This window comes from Carettochelys insculpta, chromosome 16, assembly GCF_033958435.1.
Source record: "Carettochelys insculpta isolate YL-2023 chromosome 16, ASM3395843v1, whole genome shotgun sequence".
Taxonomy (NCBI): Eukaryota; Metazoa; Chordata; order Testudines; family Carettochelyidae; genus Carettochelys; species Carettochelys insculpta.
In genome coordinates, this window is record NC_134152.1 from 22804122 (window position 1) to 22823581 (window position 19460).

General features: G+C 41.1%; 2 protein-coding genes across 4 annotated transcripts in view; both read left to right on the plus strand.

The window, feature by feature from the left end:
- MOSMO (modulator of smoothened) overlaps positions 1–14481 on the plus strand; it is a 51604-nt gene extending 37123 nt beyond the window's left edge. Inside the window, exon 3 of one of the 3 annotated variants that reach the window (XM_075010531.1) lies at positions 10739–14481. In XM_075010531.1, coding sequence (XP_074866632.1) covers positions 10739–10923 — 185 coding nt within the window. In that variant the 3' untranslated portion in view covers positions 10924–14481. Of the gene's footprint in view, positions 1–831; positions 1844–10738 lie in introns of those variants that run through there. The other 2 variants (XM_075010532.1, XM_075010534.1) reach the window with 2 other exon arrangements.
- A 3363-nt stretch (positions 14482–17844) lies between these two features.
- The window catches only part of VWA3A (von Willebrand factor A domain containing 3A), a 62535-nt gene continuing 60919 nt past the window's right edge, over positions 17845–19460 (plus strand). Inside the window, exon 1 of the mRNA XM_075010499.1 lies at positions 17845–17966. Coding sequence (XP_074866600.1) covers positions 17847–17966 — 120 coding nt within the window. The 5' untranslated portion in view covers positions 17845–17846. The remainder of the gene's footprint in view (positions 17967–19460) is intronic.

The following is a 19460-nucleotide window of genomic DNA, read 5'->3' on the forward strand; positions in this document are numbered from 1 at the left end:
CCCCACGCTGGGGGGTATTGGTAGACCTGGATTGCATTATGACTCTGAAAACCAGCCCTGCTGAAGTGTCCTCCTATGAACACCTGATGCAGGGTTGATGCTACCTCTGTTCTTGTTAGAATTCTCACGAGAGTTGTTTGGCCTTTTTTGTAACAAGGTCCCTATGCACATTGGGTACAGAAAGGTCTGGGGCTATGCTGTGGTCTTCCAGAAGGCACATCAGCTCATCTAAATATTTGCCTCCTTTTACAATAGGTGACATAAAAAGCACTAGCAAAGTCAGCACAAACTAAAATTTCATATAGACGGTGACTTGTTTCTGCTGCTCTATATACCATGTTCGTGTTTCTTGACCTGTTGGTGGTGGGTTGGATTTAGGGGAGGAAGCAAATGCAGGATTGGCATTAGGGCAGCATTTCTCAAATGCAGCTACCAGGGATTCTTCTTGTGACCACAGCCTTCTGGGTGTTTATAGGGGAAAGGGGTTAAAACAATATCCCCTCCTGCTCCCTGGTTACTCCTGGGTGCACTGCCTTGACTTTGGTTGCAGGGGCTTCCAGCTGGGCCTAGCTGCCTTCTGAAAACATTTTCAGGAAAATGTTGGAGATGAATTCCCCAGCTTTGCATGGGTGATGGGGCTCAGGCTTTGGGATTTAGCTCAGGGGAAAATTGTAAGGGAGGCATTGGCTGTGGAGCTTTAGACTCCAGCCTCCTGGTTTTGGGTCCTGTGCCCTGGCCGTGGGGCTTCAGGCTCCAGCCCCATGCTGCCTCCCCAGCCAACATCCCCTCAACAACTCACCAGCCTCAGCTGTCTCTTCATTCCCCATCTAGGGCTTGAGTTGTCTGTAGACTTGCCAGGCCTGAGTAAGTCTGCTGTGAAAAGTGATACTTATTGTGATGGTTCAGTCACAGAAATCACCTTGAGACTGTCTCTTGATGTGCTGAGATAGCACTGAGCTCATCATCCAGTCCTGCTGAGTCAGACCATCCAATCTCCTACAGCAATGATGCAGAGTTGGAGTCAAAGCCCACAGCAGAGCAGCACAGGCACTGAGATCAGCTCAGCTGTGGGAAGGATCAGTCAGAGACTTGACACAGTGCACAGCCCCACTGGAACAAGAACCCAAGATAACTTTGTCTTACCCTGTATGGAGTTTATACAGAGCAAACTTATAACTTGCTTGCCCCCTTTATCAATGTATACCTGTAGTTTCCCCAGGAAACAATTATTTAGACTGGGTTTATTAATAAAGAAAAGTGATTTTGTTAAGTATAAATGTAGGATTTAAGTGTATGCAAACAGTATCTGACAGGTCTGAGTAAATTAAAAGGAAAATAAAACATCCAAGCTAAATCTACAAGTCAAACTTGTTACATGCAACTTCTTACCCTGATGGTAGTTCTAATCATGTTTTCTCACAAGCTGAGTAGCCTTCCAATTTGCTCCTGATCCTTCTTAATATTCAGCTCCAGGTGGTTACCACAGACTTCTTTGATGGTAAACTGCACTGTCCTGGTGTCTGGCCCCTTTGTTTGATTTGTATTCTTGTTGCTTAAGGAAGGAATCTTTTGTGTTCAGTTTAAACTTTTCACACTTCCAGTGGCAAATTACAGTCTCCAAAATGGATTCCAAAATCAGGTGAGCTGGCCATATGTTTTGGCAGGCTTATAGGAAAAGCACGACTGTTCACAGATCATTGTCCCAAGTACTAGGCCATTAAGCACCTTGAGCACTATTAATGGCCTTCAGTTAGCACATCTAAATTAATACACAGGTTTATACTTCATATTTCTAACTTCAAAACCAGGAATGATGCATGCACACAAATAGACTATACACATTCAGCGGATTTTCACTTTTTAAACATTAAGTATTTTTGCATAAAGCATATGTGAGTCGTATCACTCCTATTCGTAAGCATATTTCCATAAAAAATATAATGGGGAACAACATCACACTTGTACATTTGACATCACTTTTCATAGCAGACTGGCTAGCTAACAATAAATAAGTGATATGGATGTGTATTTGTGCATATTTATTTGTTTTTCCTAAAAGCAATTAAGTGTCTTGGGAAAAGGTGTGAGTGCCCACCAACAAGAATTGGTGGCTGCACTCAGAGGCCACCATACAGTTTTGTCCTGAGAACCCCTGTAGTAGGGAGTGGCCAGCAGAGGCCCTGTAAAGCTAAGATACATTCTGAAGCCAAAGCCTCAGCCCTGCCACCTGGGGCTGATATCAGACTCCTGAAAGGGGGAAAGGTGTCTGGAAAGGTTGAGCACCACTGCTTGAAGCAGGCCACTCCTGCCAGTCAGTCAGTGGAGGTGAGACTTCGCTTCTGAGAAACTCACGCTTTTCATTTGCGTTGCCAGCTGCTGGCAGGCAGAAGAACATGCCTCTGCTGCAGAGCAAATATATGGGAAGAGGAGGAGAAGGAATGGCTTTAAACACTCACGCTGTCAGGATCCACTGTTACATGCAGAGAGGGTTCCCTTTCTACTCTGTCACTGGGGGATGCAGTGTTCCCTGCACCACCCACATGTAGTGCAGCATGGCCGAGAAGGCCGAGAGAGAAAACCTGGCATTATGTGTTCTTCCACCTTCCCCCTGATTGAGTGCCTGCACAGAGAACTTTGCCTGTTCTGGGAACACCCAAATCTCTCAATTGCTCAGGCAGGGGACAGGTTTCCTTCAATCTCCTTGCCTGAGTAGGTGAGCATTGTGAAAGTAGCAGCCTATCTGCAAAAGTTCCTGAACACATGATGGGGACAGCATTTGTCCTGGCATCAGCAAGGGGCAGCTCCTCCCTCTGTTCCTCTTCCCGCAAGTTGAGGTGAGTGTAGGCTGAACCACAGTAGCAGAAAGCCAGGGAAACATTACACCCAACCACTGTAGCCCACATTGACAGCCATGTCTTTTGACCATGGAACAGCTACCTGGTCTCTTTCCTGCATTGCTGCGGCAGCAGAAAGCTGCTGACAGGGATCCAGAGACAAATCAAGGAGAACCTGGTAAGTGGTTCTCAGACCCAACTCCTCCATCTGGTTCCCAGCCTTGCAGTGGCTTAGAGCAACTCCCTGCCTGCAGGGTAAATCCAGTGCAGAAGATGGGCCAAGGATGCACTTTGAATGACTTGGGTTGAAACCTGGAACCCATGGGATGAAGTCAGCCTAGCTCCAGGTCACGTCTAGGAATCTCACTTGACCAAAGCATGAGCCCCCAGAAAAAAATCTTTGGAATTCAGTTCACTCAAAACCCCTCTTTCTCAAGACGACAAAGCTACCCAAAAGTGGTAACCACAATGTTCATTCCCATCCACACCATCAGTCTAAGACCTCCCTCTCCTTCTGTTGAGGATTAAGGGTAGCCATAAGAAATACATTTAGACCCTTCTACTCAGTCCAACTTCAAACACACAATCCCCCTTCCACTTCATTTTCTGAAGAGTCTGAACTAGAGGATTGCTCTAGGAGGCATTCTACAGGGCATAAAATGAAATAGGTTTTCCCAAATGGCACATATCTGCAGAATGCAGCAGGACATTTAATCCTTAACGTTTAGTTCCTCTGCTCACTTGCATGGAGAGCATCAAGGCACTTAGAAATCCTAGGCACTTGGTTTCCCAGATCACCCTCACAGAGCTCAGGGTCAGGAACAGTACCAGTGCTGGGTTCCCCCTTCACCCTCACAGAATGCAGCATGGCAACTCAGCGTGCACTCTGGACATGTGCTGTTTTCAGTAGCCGTGCATACACATAACCCAAAAAGGGAACTCACCTTGCTTACGTGAGGAAGGCAGTACTTCAAACCATAGCTAAAGACTCAGTTAATACAATTATTAAAATAAAAAGCCCAACACTCAGAAAACAGACTTTGACAAAAAGTGTCCTGATGATGGTGATCTACAGTTATGAGGTGTGCCAATGCCTCAGAAAAGCTATAGCTTATACATCTTTTGAGTAAGTTGTTTATTGCAGCAAAGACACAAGAAGCAGAAAAATCTTATCAAAATAGTCAACTTCTCAAGAGAAACAGTCATTTATACTCTTTTGGGATCAACGGTTTCATCTCTGGTTATTCTTACAAGTCCAATGGTCACATAAGGTTGCTACAGAGCTTTCTCTTATCCCTGAGGTGTCTCTTATCTGCACCTCAGTGAAGATGTCTCCCCAGGAATGGGTTCAAGGACTGCCGAAGGGTCTAGTCCAAATGAGAGAAAGCACTGTGTAAACTGGTGAGAGCTCACAGCAGTCCAGTATGGTTTCAAAGCTCTGCTCCCACGTCGGAATTTACCAAATATGATGACCTTGACAGAAAATACCTCAGCCATGTTGCACCTCAACAGACAAATGGAATGGTGACAACAGTCCTTCAGAAATCAGCACACCTCCTGATGAAGTGGGCAAAGGAGGATCTGCAATCAACTTGCTATACTTTCACATCCAAAGCAAAATTGAATGTTATGGCTGACAGGCTTAGCTGGAAAAACTTCAATCCTCTAGAATGGAAACTACACTCAGTCGTTTCATCTCATGTTAGTAGCTCAGCTGTAGGTCTGTTTGTTTAATGTTGCAGTGGTGTTCTCTTGCTAGTGGGATCACAAAGCCAAGGCAGGAGAGGCTTTGTTACAGATAGCCACAAAGAATTTTTAGATGCCTTACCTCCCTTTTTCTCTTCACAGCAGAAGGCTACAAAAGAGAAAAGCAGCACTAATAATTCTGGTATCCCCATTCTGACGAAAGAGGCCTTGGTTCTACAATGTCCTTTACATGGTACAAGGATCACCCCTGCTCCACACCTGCTTTCCATTCAGAAGGGATGTGCTATTACAAGGGCCAATCCTACATTTGAATTCAGATAGTCTGAGCCCAGCTGTCTGGTTTTTGAACAAGAGCTTCTTAAGCCAAAGAGGTTATTCAGAGAGCTTAATACAATTTGTGCTTCCAGAACTAAATTGACTAATTCAGTGTGTTCAAGGGCCTGGTAGAGTTTTAACTATTGGTGCTAACACCATTTTCACCTCCACATCTGTAGTGGAACCAGAAGTCTTCTCATTTCTTCAAATAGACATTTGTTAGGCCTGACATTTCAGATTCTCAATGATTCCACTGAGTCCAGGGAATTCTTCTTCCATTTTTCTGTTAACTTTTTTCGGTTGATTTAGAGCTCTCAAAAGTCTATACTTACCGCACAGCTCAGGTCAGAAAGAAACCTCTGAAAGCATCTATTTTCAGATGGCTGAGATATTGCACCTCAGAAACATGCAAGTCAAGAAGACTAGCTTCATCTTTGAATATTGGAGCGCACTCCTTTAGTGCTGTAGCAGCTTCATGGGCCGGTAGAGCATGTATCTCATACAATATCATCTGTAAAGTAGTGAGCTGGGTATTCTGGTCACACCACCTTCAAATGCTACACCATGGACATCCAGTTGTCAACTGATGCCGCCTTCAGTACAGTAGGTGGGTGCTCCTTGCTGTGGTATTCCACTTTATTTTAGGAAAGGGTTACCTGTACTTAACAGTACTGAGTGGACACTTCTGTAAAGATCCCAATGTCCTAGATCTGTGGACCTCATTGTGAAAAAGAATAGGAAAATTTATCTTACCTGAAAATTTCCTTTCTTGGGGTCAAGAGGCCTAGAAATTCAATCCACCCTGAACGGGCTTTTAATTGGAAAGAGACATTGAATAATTAGTTGACACTCAGTTGACTATTCATTGAATTGATTGCTCTCCATGGGAATTGTGACGTTTAGTTTTACTGCTTAAGTTCCCCCACTGATACAGCCTACTTAGTTTTTACTAGGCTTTAGAAGTGTTGACTGGTGACTTTTTAGAGGTGGATCTGTTTAGTCTGCCTCCAGGGCTGCAGAGAGCAGAGTACCCAGTGTCATGGCTCTATGGCTCTCATTGTTACAAGAAAGACAATGTTTAGGTAAGACATCCGTAAATGTTTATAATTGGTTTTTGTTAAGAAGCAGTACAGCTACATTTTAGCAGAAGGCATGCCCACTGCAGAGCATCTTCCTTTCCTGATGGCCGTAACGTTTAATATAGATTGTGCGCTCTTCAGGGTAGGGATCATGTTACATTTATTCTCAAAACACCATCTCAAATTAGGGCATTACAAAAATGTTCATGAGTTGGGCTCTAAATTCTAAGGTGAAGGGTTATCTTTTTGGCAAATCAAGTTCATTTATTTGAAGTTACCTTTGGATTTCTGTGAGTTGCATTTTTGATGCTAAATATTTAAATTTTAAAAATATTATCCACCTAAGTCGCCATTTGTTTCAGCTGAAATGGGTTTTATGTTTAGAGTCTTTTTACTATAAAGCTTGCAGATTGACAGATTTTTTTTTAAAAAGAGTGATGTAAGAAGACAGAATTCAGAGATATATGTAGATACACATGGAGATACACATCTCGTGGAGCTGGAAGGGACCTCAGGAGCCATCGAGTCCAGTCTCCTGCCCTCTTGGCAGGACCAAGCACCATCCCCCCTGCCTTTTTTTTTTAATTTAATTGCCCCAGATCTCTAAATGGCCTTCTCTTCTCCATTCACCCTAACTTTCTGCTCTGAGGTGGTGTTCTAACGTAGAAGGATTTGTTTTATTTCAAACCTTGCTTATTCATCATCCAATTAAGAGATTATTGGAATTCTTCAGTTGCAGTAATACAACTCTTTGCAATTAAGACCTGGACCTGCGGGCTGAAGGGAAGACAGGACTGGGACAGGAAAAGGTTTGAGAGCACAGGGCACAAGGGCCAAGTGTGGGAGGGTGGATAAAAGGTAATGCAGAAGAGTGTGTGCCCACTAGAGCATACTATACACCTATCTTTCTCAGCACGAGGTTGGGTTCTACAGAAAACTCTCCTTCATTACGTTAAGTTGATTCATTCCCACAGCAGCTGCATCCAGTGCCCTAAATAACATTGGGTACTGTGGAAAAAACAGCATATGGTACAAGTTTAAGGGGCATCCCTGAATAACATCCCTATGGGTGCTCTACTTCAGGATGTGTGCATGCCCATGTATTCTTGAGTGTCCATCGTATTTGTCTTGCAACTTCTTGCATACTTTTTTCTTCTAGGAATTTATTTTTCTACTATTAAGCTTAACTTGTGTTCTGGGGAGGGGATGTTCCTTCTCTCCTTTACCTTATCTAGGTCTTTATTTTCAATCAGACCTCAGGTATCAACCAAATCCTGGGCTTCAGACCTGCCCTGTGTCTTTTTCCTGCAGCAATGGACACTCTCAAGTTGTTTTTGCTTCTTTAGAGACTCATACACACTCCAAATGTAAGATCAGCTCAGGATTAAAAAGTAGATGTAAGAAATTGAGGGAGGACAAGCTAAAACTCCTGTTGCTGTGGTATCCCCTGAGACCCACAAAGTCAAAATCATAATCATTTACTGAGAGAGCCCCACTGGCTGTCATTGCTATACTTAACAAAGACCACAGAGACCGCTCAGAACTTTCCAAGCCATCAAAAAAAGGAAGAGCTTCCCTGTCCCAGAAAAGGATAAGAAAAGGGGAAAAGATCTTCTGAGTCTGGATCTTGGGAGACTTCACATCCCAGCACTGTCACTTTCGAGGCCCTGTCTGCTTGGTACTGATACTATCTACCAGTTCTGGCTGGTTTTCTGGATTTGGCCTTTCCAGTCCCGCATACAATGGTGACATGCGCTCAAGTACATGATCACTAGTTTTACATCAAGGATACTGAAAGGAGCTTCTGACGGGTATCGCCATATCCTCACTAGCCAGCCAAGACCCAGCCTTCACTGCAGGTCCATTTATCTGATCCCCTCTTCCTGCTGGGAGCTATTAGCCATTGGTACTGGCATTGCTTGACTCTGGGGGATGATCTCTCATCTGATTCTGAGTTGGCCTTACAAGTCTTCTACTTTCCCATTCCAGCCTCCCTCTCTTCAGGTGCACCCTGAAGAAGCAGTGTCCTGAGGGACATATAACTGGCAACCCTAGCAAGGACATCATGGAGTCTGCTTCCATCTCTTACAGCCCACCTCAGTAGACTTATTGGAACTGGTGGGCTCTTTATGGCGACCAGCTCTACAGAATTCCATAATAGGATATATCAAAAGCAACATCTGCTGTTATGTTTATTGGATCTAGTCAAACAACATATAACTGAGAATCACTTCCATCGTCTAGTTAGAGAAGAACATACAGCTAAAAATGAAGAGCTTGTTCTTGCTTTTTCTTGTGCAAGAATCTATAAGGTTCCAAGCTGCTTCCTTCCTATTGTGAAATAAAGTTCTGCCTGCTATTAACTGGATGGGTAAGCATCCTCTCATGTCTTATTTGAATTTGCAGACAGCATTGGAAATTTTGAAAAAAGGGGTGAACCTTCTGGAAATTTTGAAGGTGTAGACGCCTTTGAGAGAGAGAGAGAGAGAGAGAGTGTATTTTAATTCTTTTGAGTCAGTTTTCAATTTCTTCCAAGATCACCTAGACTGATGTAGTCCACTGAACCCCCAGGATTCCACACAGGTTGAGAACTGTTGTGCTAGTGTATGTCAGCTAGACGTGGACCAGCACCATTGTGCTAGTGCTGCTATTGTAGTCTTGGTCTAAGTATGCTAAATTCGCTTATTGTGTTACACACATCATCTTGGACAATAGTTGGAAGTTATTGCATGTCTGACCTAAACTAGAATTTAAAGGCTGTTCTGTAAAAACACAGTATTTTTTTTTCCTCCAGCGATGAGCTATATACTCTGCCATCCTTAGTTCTACAAACAGATGTTGAGGTCTAAAGAGATGCAATAAAATATCTGCCTCGAATATATACAAGGCTCACAGAGGGTGGGGATATTTTAGCTTTTGTATGTTTAAAAGAATGGGGCAATAAATCTGAACAAACTGAAGCTTCATAATTGTACTATAGCAGGTATAATGTAAATATAGCTTTCCTGGTGTTGTACAAACTCATCATTGGCCTATCTAGAGAGATGAGAGTTCTTGCCCAGTCCTGGGCTCAGTGGAAAAGGGAACTGCTGGTTTTGTCTTTGGAGGCTGAGGAAGCAGGGGGGCCATAGCCCCTTTTTTTAGGAGGGAGCCCATGTGTTTTTCAGAGAATGGGTGGGTGAAGTAAGGAGAAGAGCTTCTATGGAGCCGCTGCTCTTTCCATCAGCTGAGGATGGGATGGCTCAGAGGATCCTGGTGTAGGACTTTGTCTATTCTGCAGAAAAGTAATTGATTGTGGATGGAGGAGAATGCATTAATTACTCTTACACAGGTAGAGGCACAATTTATTGGGGGTTAAATTGATTTTTGAGGTGGCTAGATTTTAGAATTTTTTTTTGTAAAGGAGGGAAGGATATTTGGTTTAGTTTACGTAGGGACACAATGCCGGTTTTGTATTTTCATTTTTTTTCACCCAATGTAGTAGGCTTAATTATTGAATCAATGATGTTGGAAATTCTTATAATTTATTCATTGTGATTTATGCTTTATGTTAAAATAAACTTAAAAGTTAATTTCAGGAAGCAAAGAAACCCTAATAGTTGCCTCATAGAACTCGACCAGTTAAAATTTTATATCTGGCCATTATTATTTTTCACCTATTTATGTAATTTAAATATAGCATCAAAGCAATCAACATCTGGTCTTTTCATCATGAAGAAAATTGTGCTGTTTCATAGAAGAGCCATGTCAGGACAGCATTGTATGCCTTGGTCAAGAGTATTTTGCAGATTCTCACGGTCAACAATAAATAGATTATTTATGCTACAGTCACTTACAGAAACATACAGGATGTCCACAAAGCCAGACAATACTAGCTGCTGTGTAGTGGATTGAGTAGAGTTTTAAAAAAAAATTGCAAGGAATATCAGCCCACATTATTGTCTGGAGTGAAACCTATTGCGTAATTAGTAAGTGGCTTTTATAGTCTGGGAGGGGACAGTGGTGTGTGCACAAAGTGATATGTGTTTATAAGCAACACAAACATGCATATTAATGGAGCTGTGCAAGTGAAATAAATATCAGTTGCTCGGCACTCTGCATCTTTGTAGTCTCAACTTGGCCTCTTTTACAGAGGAGGTTGGCTTTCAACAGAATGCATTGTTTGTTCTATAATGAAATTTCCTGGAATTTAGAAAAGTGGTTTCTTTTAATTAATCTAAAGAAAACTGTAGTGGCAAACAACTGTTTTCTAGTTTAGCAAAACATGTCCACAAATTTTGTAAAACATTTGTAAGAATAGGAGAGGGAAACTACATTTGGGGAAAAGGCACTTTAGTAATGGAAAGTGAGTTTGTACAGTGTTTGAATATTTCTATATTGGCTTGTGATGGGAATAACTACCTGTAAAATGCTCTGAGGCATAATGATTGGATTAAAGAATGGTGGGATAATATGTCCTCCAAACTTCTTCTTTAATAGTGATTCTTGGTCTTCTGAACATAGTTCAAATGATTAATAAGTTGTGGGGTCAGAAATGAATTTTGTTCCACACATACTGACAGAAATTGTCATTTTTTCACCTTCCTTTGGAACAGAGAGCAGGGATCTGTTAAGATCAGGGTATGTCCACATGATCCATTTACTGTGAGTTAGGCATTGGTGAACTGTAGTGCTTTCATTGTTAGTAGAGAACAAAACATAGATATTTATTCACTCTTGTCAGTATTTGCCCTGCAAACAGGCAAATATTTTTACTTCCAACAAGATGCTAACTCTGATTTTGTTTTTTTGTTTGTTTTACAGTGATCCTATTCTGCATGGCAGCCCTAATATTTCCAATAGGATTTTACATCAATGAAGTTGGAGGTCAACCGTATAAATTGCCCAACAACACAGTGGTTGGGTCCTCATATGTACTGTTTGTCTTATCCATTTTCTTTACAATAGTGGGACTTCTATTTGCTGGCAAAGTATGTTTACCTGGCTGATGAATATCTGAACTGCATGAGTTTGTTTCACAGGAGAGCAAGACATCAGAGTTGCATTCTCAGGAGAAAGCCTAGACCAGACTATCAAAATGCGTAATGAAAAGAGGAATGCTTTGACTTGTTCTCACTATGCACTTTGGATTTTTAACAAAGAGAGACTCTTTCTCATAACCAAATACAGACATCGTTGACTAATCTCCTGAGCATATTAATGCAGTCAGGTCTGCACTGTGATAGGGACTAGTGAAGAAGAATGCTTTACACTGAGAAGCATATTGCCCCATGTTACTGTATATGTTTTTAACCTATAACAATTTGAGGGAAAAGTATTTATGAACCTTGTGGTAGACCAGAGGGTTGTAAAGGAGTTGAAGTGAGGCTGGCCTCACAATTTAGGAAATAAGCATTTTACATCTTCCTTCTTATGGGCAGAGCCTTTGGCACCAAAATGAATCCATCTTGCATTACTGCATCAAGAAGCCAATAGATCAAAATATGTTCTTTACAGTGTATGTAACAAGAAAAATTACATACATCCCCCGTCAGCTGTAGACAAACACAAACTTTTTGGTGGAGAAGAGGATTCTTTCAGTATACTGTGTATGTGTGTATATATATGTGTGTGTGTGTGTGTGTGTAATCTATATATATTTGTGTGTGTATATACACATAAACAGTTCCTGGAAGATAAATCAGAATGCTTTGCTAGCAGAACACTGTGGTGTGCAAAACTAGAACTCAATAGAAAAAGCCATTTCTCTGAAGGCCACATAGCTGAGAGTCTTCAGTTTACCTCATTCTTTGTAGCAGCCCTTGATTTTAACAGATTTTTGTAATAGGTACAAACAATCCCATGCCTTTCTAGGTGCAATTTTAAGTTAAGCTAAAATTCTTTGTATGGTAATTTATTTGTATATGAGGGTAGAAGGTAAGATCACATCATACCTTAAAGTAAAAATCCTAATTTTGGGAAACTGACACTATTTAAATTATTAGCAACTGCTGTACAGGGAGTCTCTTTTCTACTGCTTTGTTTGTTACATTAACAATGAATTTATTTATACATGTTCAAGCACAGCAATTTATCATAGGTGAATTTCTCTAATACCTATAACATTCAGTGTTTAGGTCGACCTATAAAAACACTCTTCTGTAGTAAAGTTGGATGAATTTATTTTTATGTGCAAGTATTAATTCATCTTCTTTATGAAAAAATAAGCAATATAACTGTTTTAACATCCATATGCCTTGTTTACTAAAGTTGATGATAAAAATGTGGGCATAAGGATCATCTGAATTGAGAGTGTAAGTTTTCCCCTAAAAATCAATGTTCTTTAAACACAAGAACTGCATAAACCTTGGATCCATGCTAAAGACTTAAAAATCAGACTTAGTGAGTATTGATTAGTCCAAAAATTTGATGTCCCAGAAAGCTGGCTTGCAGGATCAAGCTCTTATTCCCCAGTTAATATTTAATCTTTTTGTGGGATAGTATTGACAAGCATAACTCTTGACAAGCAAGTGATTGTTTAAATGTATTTATGAAACAAGTTGTTTTACTTAAACCTACACTTTTGTAAGGCATAAGTGAAACCCAGTGCATTTTTTTGCAGGAGTGATGATTATATTGCTTCTGAAATGTGTAATTATTTTGGGAGGGGGGCAAAGCTATCATGAAAGAAAAGTGTTAGAAATGAGATGACACCTTATACAAGTATCTTTAAATTGTGTTCCAATAGAAGTATGTTAATGTGGAAAAATTACCAGATTAATGTATTGAATTACTTTCTCTTGGTTGTAGAAAAATCAGTTCACTGACAAGCCAAAGGAAACTTTCACATCAAAGTCTCTCTAAATTTTTCTTATATGTAAGAATATACAGCCTGATTCTCATCTGGAACTGTTAGTTCAGATTTGATTGGCTTCTACTTTTGGTCCTGATCCTGCAGTCATAGCTGCACAAGTAATCCAGACTTTAACTGAGGTCAAGGGAGCTCCATATATAGAACCAGGATGGATCCAATTGCAGGATGGAGGTTCTAAATTTGCAGTGTTATCAACCCTGATATAATGTGTTAATCATATTTCACTAATTAATTTGATAAGCTAGTAGCTTTTTATCTGTGTGTCTTATTGTAAATAGTTCCATAAAATATTTTTAACTGGATCACAGACATGGGGGTGGGGTTAGAGTTTCTCAGCTGCTAAGAATTTCCCCCCATATTTACCTATTTCAGTTAGTGACATCCTGTATAATAGTAATAATCATTTAAGTTTGTATTACCAATTAAAAAAAATTACCTGTGTTATCATGGAGCATATCCAGTCAACGAATGGCTGGCTGGAAACTTGGTGAGTTAATTTAATCCTACAAACCATTAAAAGACAGCATAGTTTCAGCTAGCAGGCTTGTTTTAGTTAATATTTGGGCATTTCAGTCTACAAACAGATGGATCTATTTGCATTAAAAAGTCCCTATAAGTGTAAAGAGACAGCTGTCAATAGTTGCTTTGTAATGTCACTAAGTACTCTATAGTACAGTATTAATTTATAGCAGAAAATCATATCCTGTAAACTGTATATAAAACACTGTTCTATGGTGCAATCATTTGTCAAATATGTATGTTACTTTTGTTTTAAAGTTGTGTGCATTTTCTTCATACCTAAGAGCATCACTGTAAAATCTGCTGAATACTATTTATAGGTCTTATTTGCACAAGGATTAGTTTTTAAACTACAGGAAGTTCCTGTTGAACATGCCTAAACAGCTATAGACTTTCAACTCATTAAACGTTTCAGTATGAATCTTCTCCAAAGGTAATCCACACGTTGTTTATGTAAACATTGCAGACTGTCACCCCTTTTATATATTATGATGGACAGCACATTTTACTATGGGTCAAAGCACACTCTTGGTTAATCTTCATTATCTCCTCGAAGGTTTAATGTCACAGCATAATGCAATTTATGTATGCATTCTGTAGTTTTATTGGGTTAACCTCAAGTCCTAATCAGAAATTTAAAATACTTTAAAAAAGAAAAACTGTAAAGGCGCCTGTATCACTCTCCTTGCCGAGGGAAGGAATAACCCACTAGACGCTTGTTTCATTCCCCTGTGGGTCAGTGCGTTTCTCGGAAAGCATTTGCAAACCAGTCGCCCTTGGACTTCCCTTGCTGAGCCTCTGGCCGTTTAGCACCTTGTCCACACTGCGGGTATTGGGTAACAGCCCTGCCTTAACTCAAGCACAACCCCCAGCAGTTAACCGGAAGGGCCGCTGGGCTTGAGCGAGAAGCTGAGCTGCCGGATTAAACCCCCGACTCCGCCTTGCGGTCCTGCTGTTAGAGAGCCTCGGGGCGAGCCGCTGCAAACGCGGCAAAGGACGGACAAGCTGAAGGCGAGAGGTGGCTGCGGTCGCTGTGCTGGGAGGGGCTGGGGCAGCTGCGCTCCTGCCCTGCGGGCCCGGCCCCCTCCTACAGACTGTGCGAACGAACCGACTTGTCTCCGCCTGTATTTTTGTTATCGAGCAAATTTATCAGAAATAAATTGTCTACGACAGGCCTGGCCCCGGCTGCAGTCATTGCGAGGGGCGCGCGGAGCCGCCGGCGGGGTTGGGCTGTCCGCCCCGTCCCGCTGGGCCTGCGGGCGGGACCACTGCTCGGTATGAGGAGACACCCCCCCCCCCCCATGGGCGTGAATAGTTCCTCCCGTTTCTGTGGAGACGCGGTAACAGACGGCTGGGCCTGACGCGGCCGCGGCCAGTTCCGCGTGGGGAGGTCGGTTGCAGATGCCAGGGGAAACTAAACGCCGAGGGTCGCTTCCGCTGCCTCTGAGGGCTCCGCTCCCGTATCCTCACAGAGGCTCTCGGGCTTCCCCGAGCCGGTACCGTCCCCACCCCCCCGCTTTCCCGCCAGCTGCCGTGGGTATTAAGGCTGTCAGCCCGCCGGGTTCGGGGCCCTTCTCTCGGAACCAGCACGTGTAAGAAGGCAGGCGGCGAAGGGCTGTCGGACAGCGGGTCCTTCGTGAGAGGCGGTGGCGGTGGGGAGGGGGCTGTTTTATGGGACTGATGTCCGTGGGTGGGAGGCGAGGACGGACTTTCCAGCTCTTCTCCGGGGCTGGGACCGCAGCTGCCGGCAAAGCGAAACAGACTCGTTAACATAAGCGCTTGAGGCGTTTCATTCCAGGGGAAGTGGGCGGACCCTTAACGCCTCCTTCCAGTCACAGGAAGGAGAGAAAGGGGGGAATTAGCTGCGGGGGGGGTGGTGGCTAGTGAGCTACAGCCGGGGTGCGCGAACTTGTTACGTGGGGCCCCGCTTTGCCTGCCTGCAGTTAGCAAGTCCCCCTCCTTCACCTGTCTAATGTAACCCAAACCCTGGGAAATTTCGGTTATGTTCATATGAAAAAACAGAATATATGTGGCGCGTGTAAGAGGATAAGTCTGTAGAATGTAAAAACTCTATTAATTGGTATACAAATGTGAATGCACATACATAAAGACAGTAACATATTTCATCATTTTTAATGAGATGGCTGAGCCTGAGACCCAGCAGCCAATTGTGCTAGGCCCCCTTTTACAAAATTTCATGCCCCCCGCCCCCCGAAGGCTCACCCCCTACTTTGTGCAGCTCTGGGTTATAGATTGTTGTAATACATCATAAATCTTTATCCTCAGAGGAGTAGCTGTGTTCGTTTATAGCTTCACAAAACCCAAGCAGTCCTGCAGTACTTTAAAGACTAACAAATGCATTTATTAGGTAATGAGATTTTGCGAGTAAGACCCTCTTCTTCAGATTTTCAGATTGAAACTCAATCTGCTCCATCTGGCATTTACCAGTGACACCCTCAATACATTTCTTAGACCTGAAAAAGAGCCACGTATATGGTCATCTTATTTTTCTCACCAACAGAAGTTGGTCCGATAAAATATATTAGTCACTCAGGTTGTTTCTAATAGTTCAATTGGGTTTGTTAGCAAAGTGCATGGGAGCAGCCAACCACCAGATAAATCCAAAGTATATATGTCTAGTGTGCTGGTCTGGGTTTAGTATAAGTGTCTGGCCACCCAGAAAATGTTTAAAGAATTGCATTCGTTCTTCATACAGTCAGGGTTCCCTTGTCTTCGTCATCATCATCATCATTATTATTTATTATTTATTAGCTTACTCTCATCTATATGGAGTCAGCAGTGGACCATGACTAAATGGCAGACTTGAAGATGTGCTAAGTGAGGGCAAGTGTACAAGGGAAGGTCAAATTAAGGTACTCAGTTTCAGCTAACAGAGAGGTAGCTGTGTTAGTCTGTATTCTAGTAAAACAGACCAGCAGTCATATAGCACTTTAAAGATTATCAAAATAATTTATTAGGTGATGAGTTTTCCTAGGGCAGACCCACTTCCTCAAATCTGGAGATAATGTCTGGATCTGTATGAGTTTTTTCATATAATTGATGGATCTTCATTCCAAATGGCTAAATATAGTGCCTTGCATGTTGAATAGTAAGTAGCTTTGTTAGTCTGTATTCTAATCTAATTCAGATCTGAGGAAGTGGATCTGCCACATGAAAGCTCATCACCTAATAAATTATTTTGTTAGTCTTTAAAGTGCTACATGACTGCTGGTTTATTTTATTTTCATGTATATTAATTATGTAGTTAAAGTTGACGTGTCTTAATTCAGGCATTTAAGAAGACTGATACATTTCTTTGAAATTATTTATGCTTTTTATGTGATAAAATTAGATGGCAAAGGAGAAAGGAAAAAATTTAATTCCAGATCAGTAATGCTCTGAAAATGTGAACTAAAGAAATAATTGTCTGTACAGTACAGTATTAAGTGTACTGCTGAAACAGACTAAACAAATAAGTTAGATGTGTAAACCTAAACTTTCTTGTGTGATCTTGCTATGCAAAACAGAGTACCTTCAAATTATTGCTTTTGTCTTAAATATCTCAGCAAAAATAGGAATTTGAAAAGAGAAATGAGTATCTTGTGTGACTTAAGAAACATGAAATCAGAGTAGCAGATTGCCACTGGGGCAGTAGTTTTCAACCTTCATGCATGCCCCTGTTGATAATGAAAGTGGCAGGTTAAGCATAAGACTAATTCTCTTGGTTGCTTTTGGGGATGGGAAGTCAGATAGGTTCAATGAGCTGTGATTTTCCTAAGCTTTCTAACTTCTTCCTACATCTGATTCTCAGCTGCAGAGCTCTTATATTGGTGAGTTTACCTTTCTACTGATAGAGCCAACATACACAACTTCCCAGCAATTTTGGGCACATATTTTATTGGATGGAACTCTAGATGAATGAAATTCTAGCAAAATCATGTCCCAAGTGTATTTTATGTAATAATATTCAATAACTTCCATTTGCTTTGTTTTTTAATTTTCTTGATCACAGGTACCACACACAATATAATTAATTATGTGGTTTCTATTGATTCAGATCCATGGGCTTATTGCCTTAGGAAAGTAATATATAGTATAAAGCATTTGAATCTAAGTTTTATTTTTGTTATTCTAGATTTCCACACTTTAATGTTGTGTCCTTCCTTGTTAAAGAAGGTTAAATATTTCATCATAAACACAATGGATGCACAAACCAGAAAAATGGCTCAGTTATTGGACAACGATCAGTTTTTGGAAAAAATAGGGTAAGGATGTTGTTGCAAAGTCCGTAGCGGGAATGCTTAAATGGAAAAGAAATATACCTTTTAAATAGCATAAACTACAATTTTCCATGAATATGTATGTTGGTATGTTTAAAATGGAGCATAAGTTCCCAGTTGTATTACGTCAAGCAGGATATATAATACTTATAGGTAGTGATGAGCAATTTTATAAGTGGACTGTTTTATGATCTGACATCATTCTCAGTGATGCAAACAACTGCTCAGTTTGTGAAATGACATATTTTATAGGGTAAGCATGGGATCGGGCACAATTCCAGTGAATAGCCAACCATCCTGGCATGATATTACAGTAACTGATTTGGAGCCTGATAATGATTTACTGGTTAAACATGTCAACCAGATGCAAGACCTGCTGGTAAATAAATTTAGTAAGAGTATTTGTGTATGCCACAGATGATGTATACTTGCATTAAATGAATAAAGGCAACTTTTCTGGAGGAGGTCTGTGTGTCAGCAGGCATATTTCTTCCACATTGAGCTCTTTATTTTTTATCTTCTCTCTTCCCTCCTACCCATTCTCCATCACCATTGACGAACTCATTAATTTTTCCGTCCTTCACATGGAAACATCTCATTGGTGTTTCCAGGATTCCTTCCTCTCACTCACCCCATGTCCAAGCTATGTCTGAGTCCTTCTGGCTTATTTCTCCAGAGCATCTCTATAATCTGGACTTCTCTTCCTATTACTTATTAAACTTCTCATGTTGGTTACTTCAGCAGCCTGTTCGCTAACATCCACATCATTCTTCTTAAAACTGTTCAAAGAGCTGCTGTGAAAGTAATTTTCTTTGCCCACTGTTCTGATTGTGTTATGTCCTCACCTCTCCACTAGGTCCTATCTCCCCATCCCCCACATGTTAAATTTAAACTTCTTGTCCAATGTTTCAGAGCCCTCTCCTGTTTTGAATTGCCCCCCTCGCTCTCCACTCCACCAGCAATATATCAGCTTTACCTAACCATTGTTTATTTTCCTACATAAACACATCTCTGTGCTTTCTTCCACACTATACCCAGGCATGGAATGCACTTCCTTACCTCATTGACAAAGGCTCTAGCCTCTCTGCATTACTATCCCTTTGAAAGATCCATTTCTGCTGTGATGTTAATGGGGAAATTATTTCCAGAATTTATACTATTGAGAGTATTAATTAAAATAATCTCTCTTTTTAATTTAAGACCGTGACAACCTTATTGTGATGACCAATCACCACTTTGATCATACTACTGTAATATAGTCCTTACTGTTACATCCTCTATTTCGATTGTGAGCCCCTTCGGGTAGGGACCATTGCTTCCTATTGGAAAACAGCAAGCACAGCATGATGCTATTGGAAGCAAATAAATTTTCTGTTTTCTTTATTGAGATTAATACATACATGATCATTACCAAGCTCTGTGGCTACCCAGTGTTTGAAATACAGTAGGTTTTTAAGTTAAGGGGAGTCCCTACATTAGCTAGGTTGGCCATTATAATTATTTTCATTTATGTGGTAGTGTTTTTATCAGCTGTGCCTGTGTTGTCTGAGATTCACAAAATAAATTTTCTGACTGAAATTTCCTCATACCTTTCTGCTCCAACTTGTGCTTTTTTGCATGTTTCTGGGTTTATATTGAGAAGGAAATGAAAGCAAATGCTGATGAATATGTAATTCTGTATTTTATGTGTCAACTTTCATGTGTATCAATGCTTTATATCAGCAAATCCATTTATTTTATATATAATAAAATCATATCCGGTGTCCTTAGTGGATATTCTCTCTTCCATGTAGCAATAGAACTCTTGCATTTTCCTACTCTTTAAAATTTCTTTTAAAAAAAAGAGGAATAACTTTGAAAACAACAAGAAGGC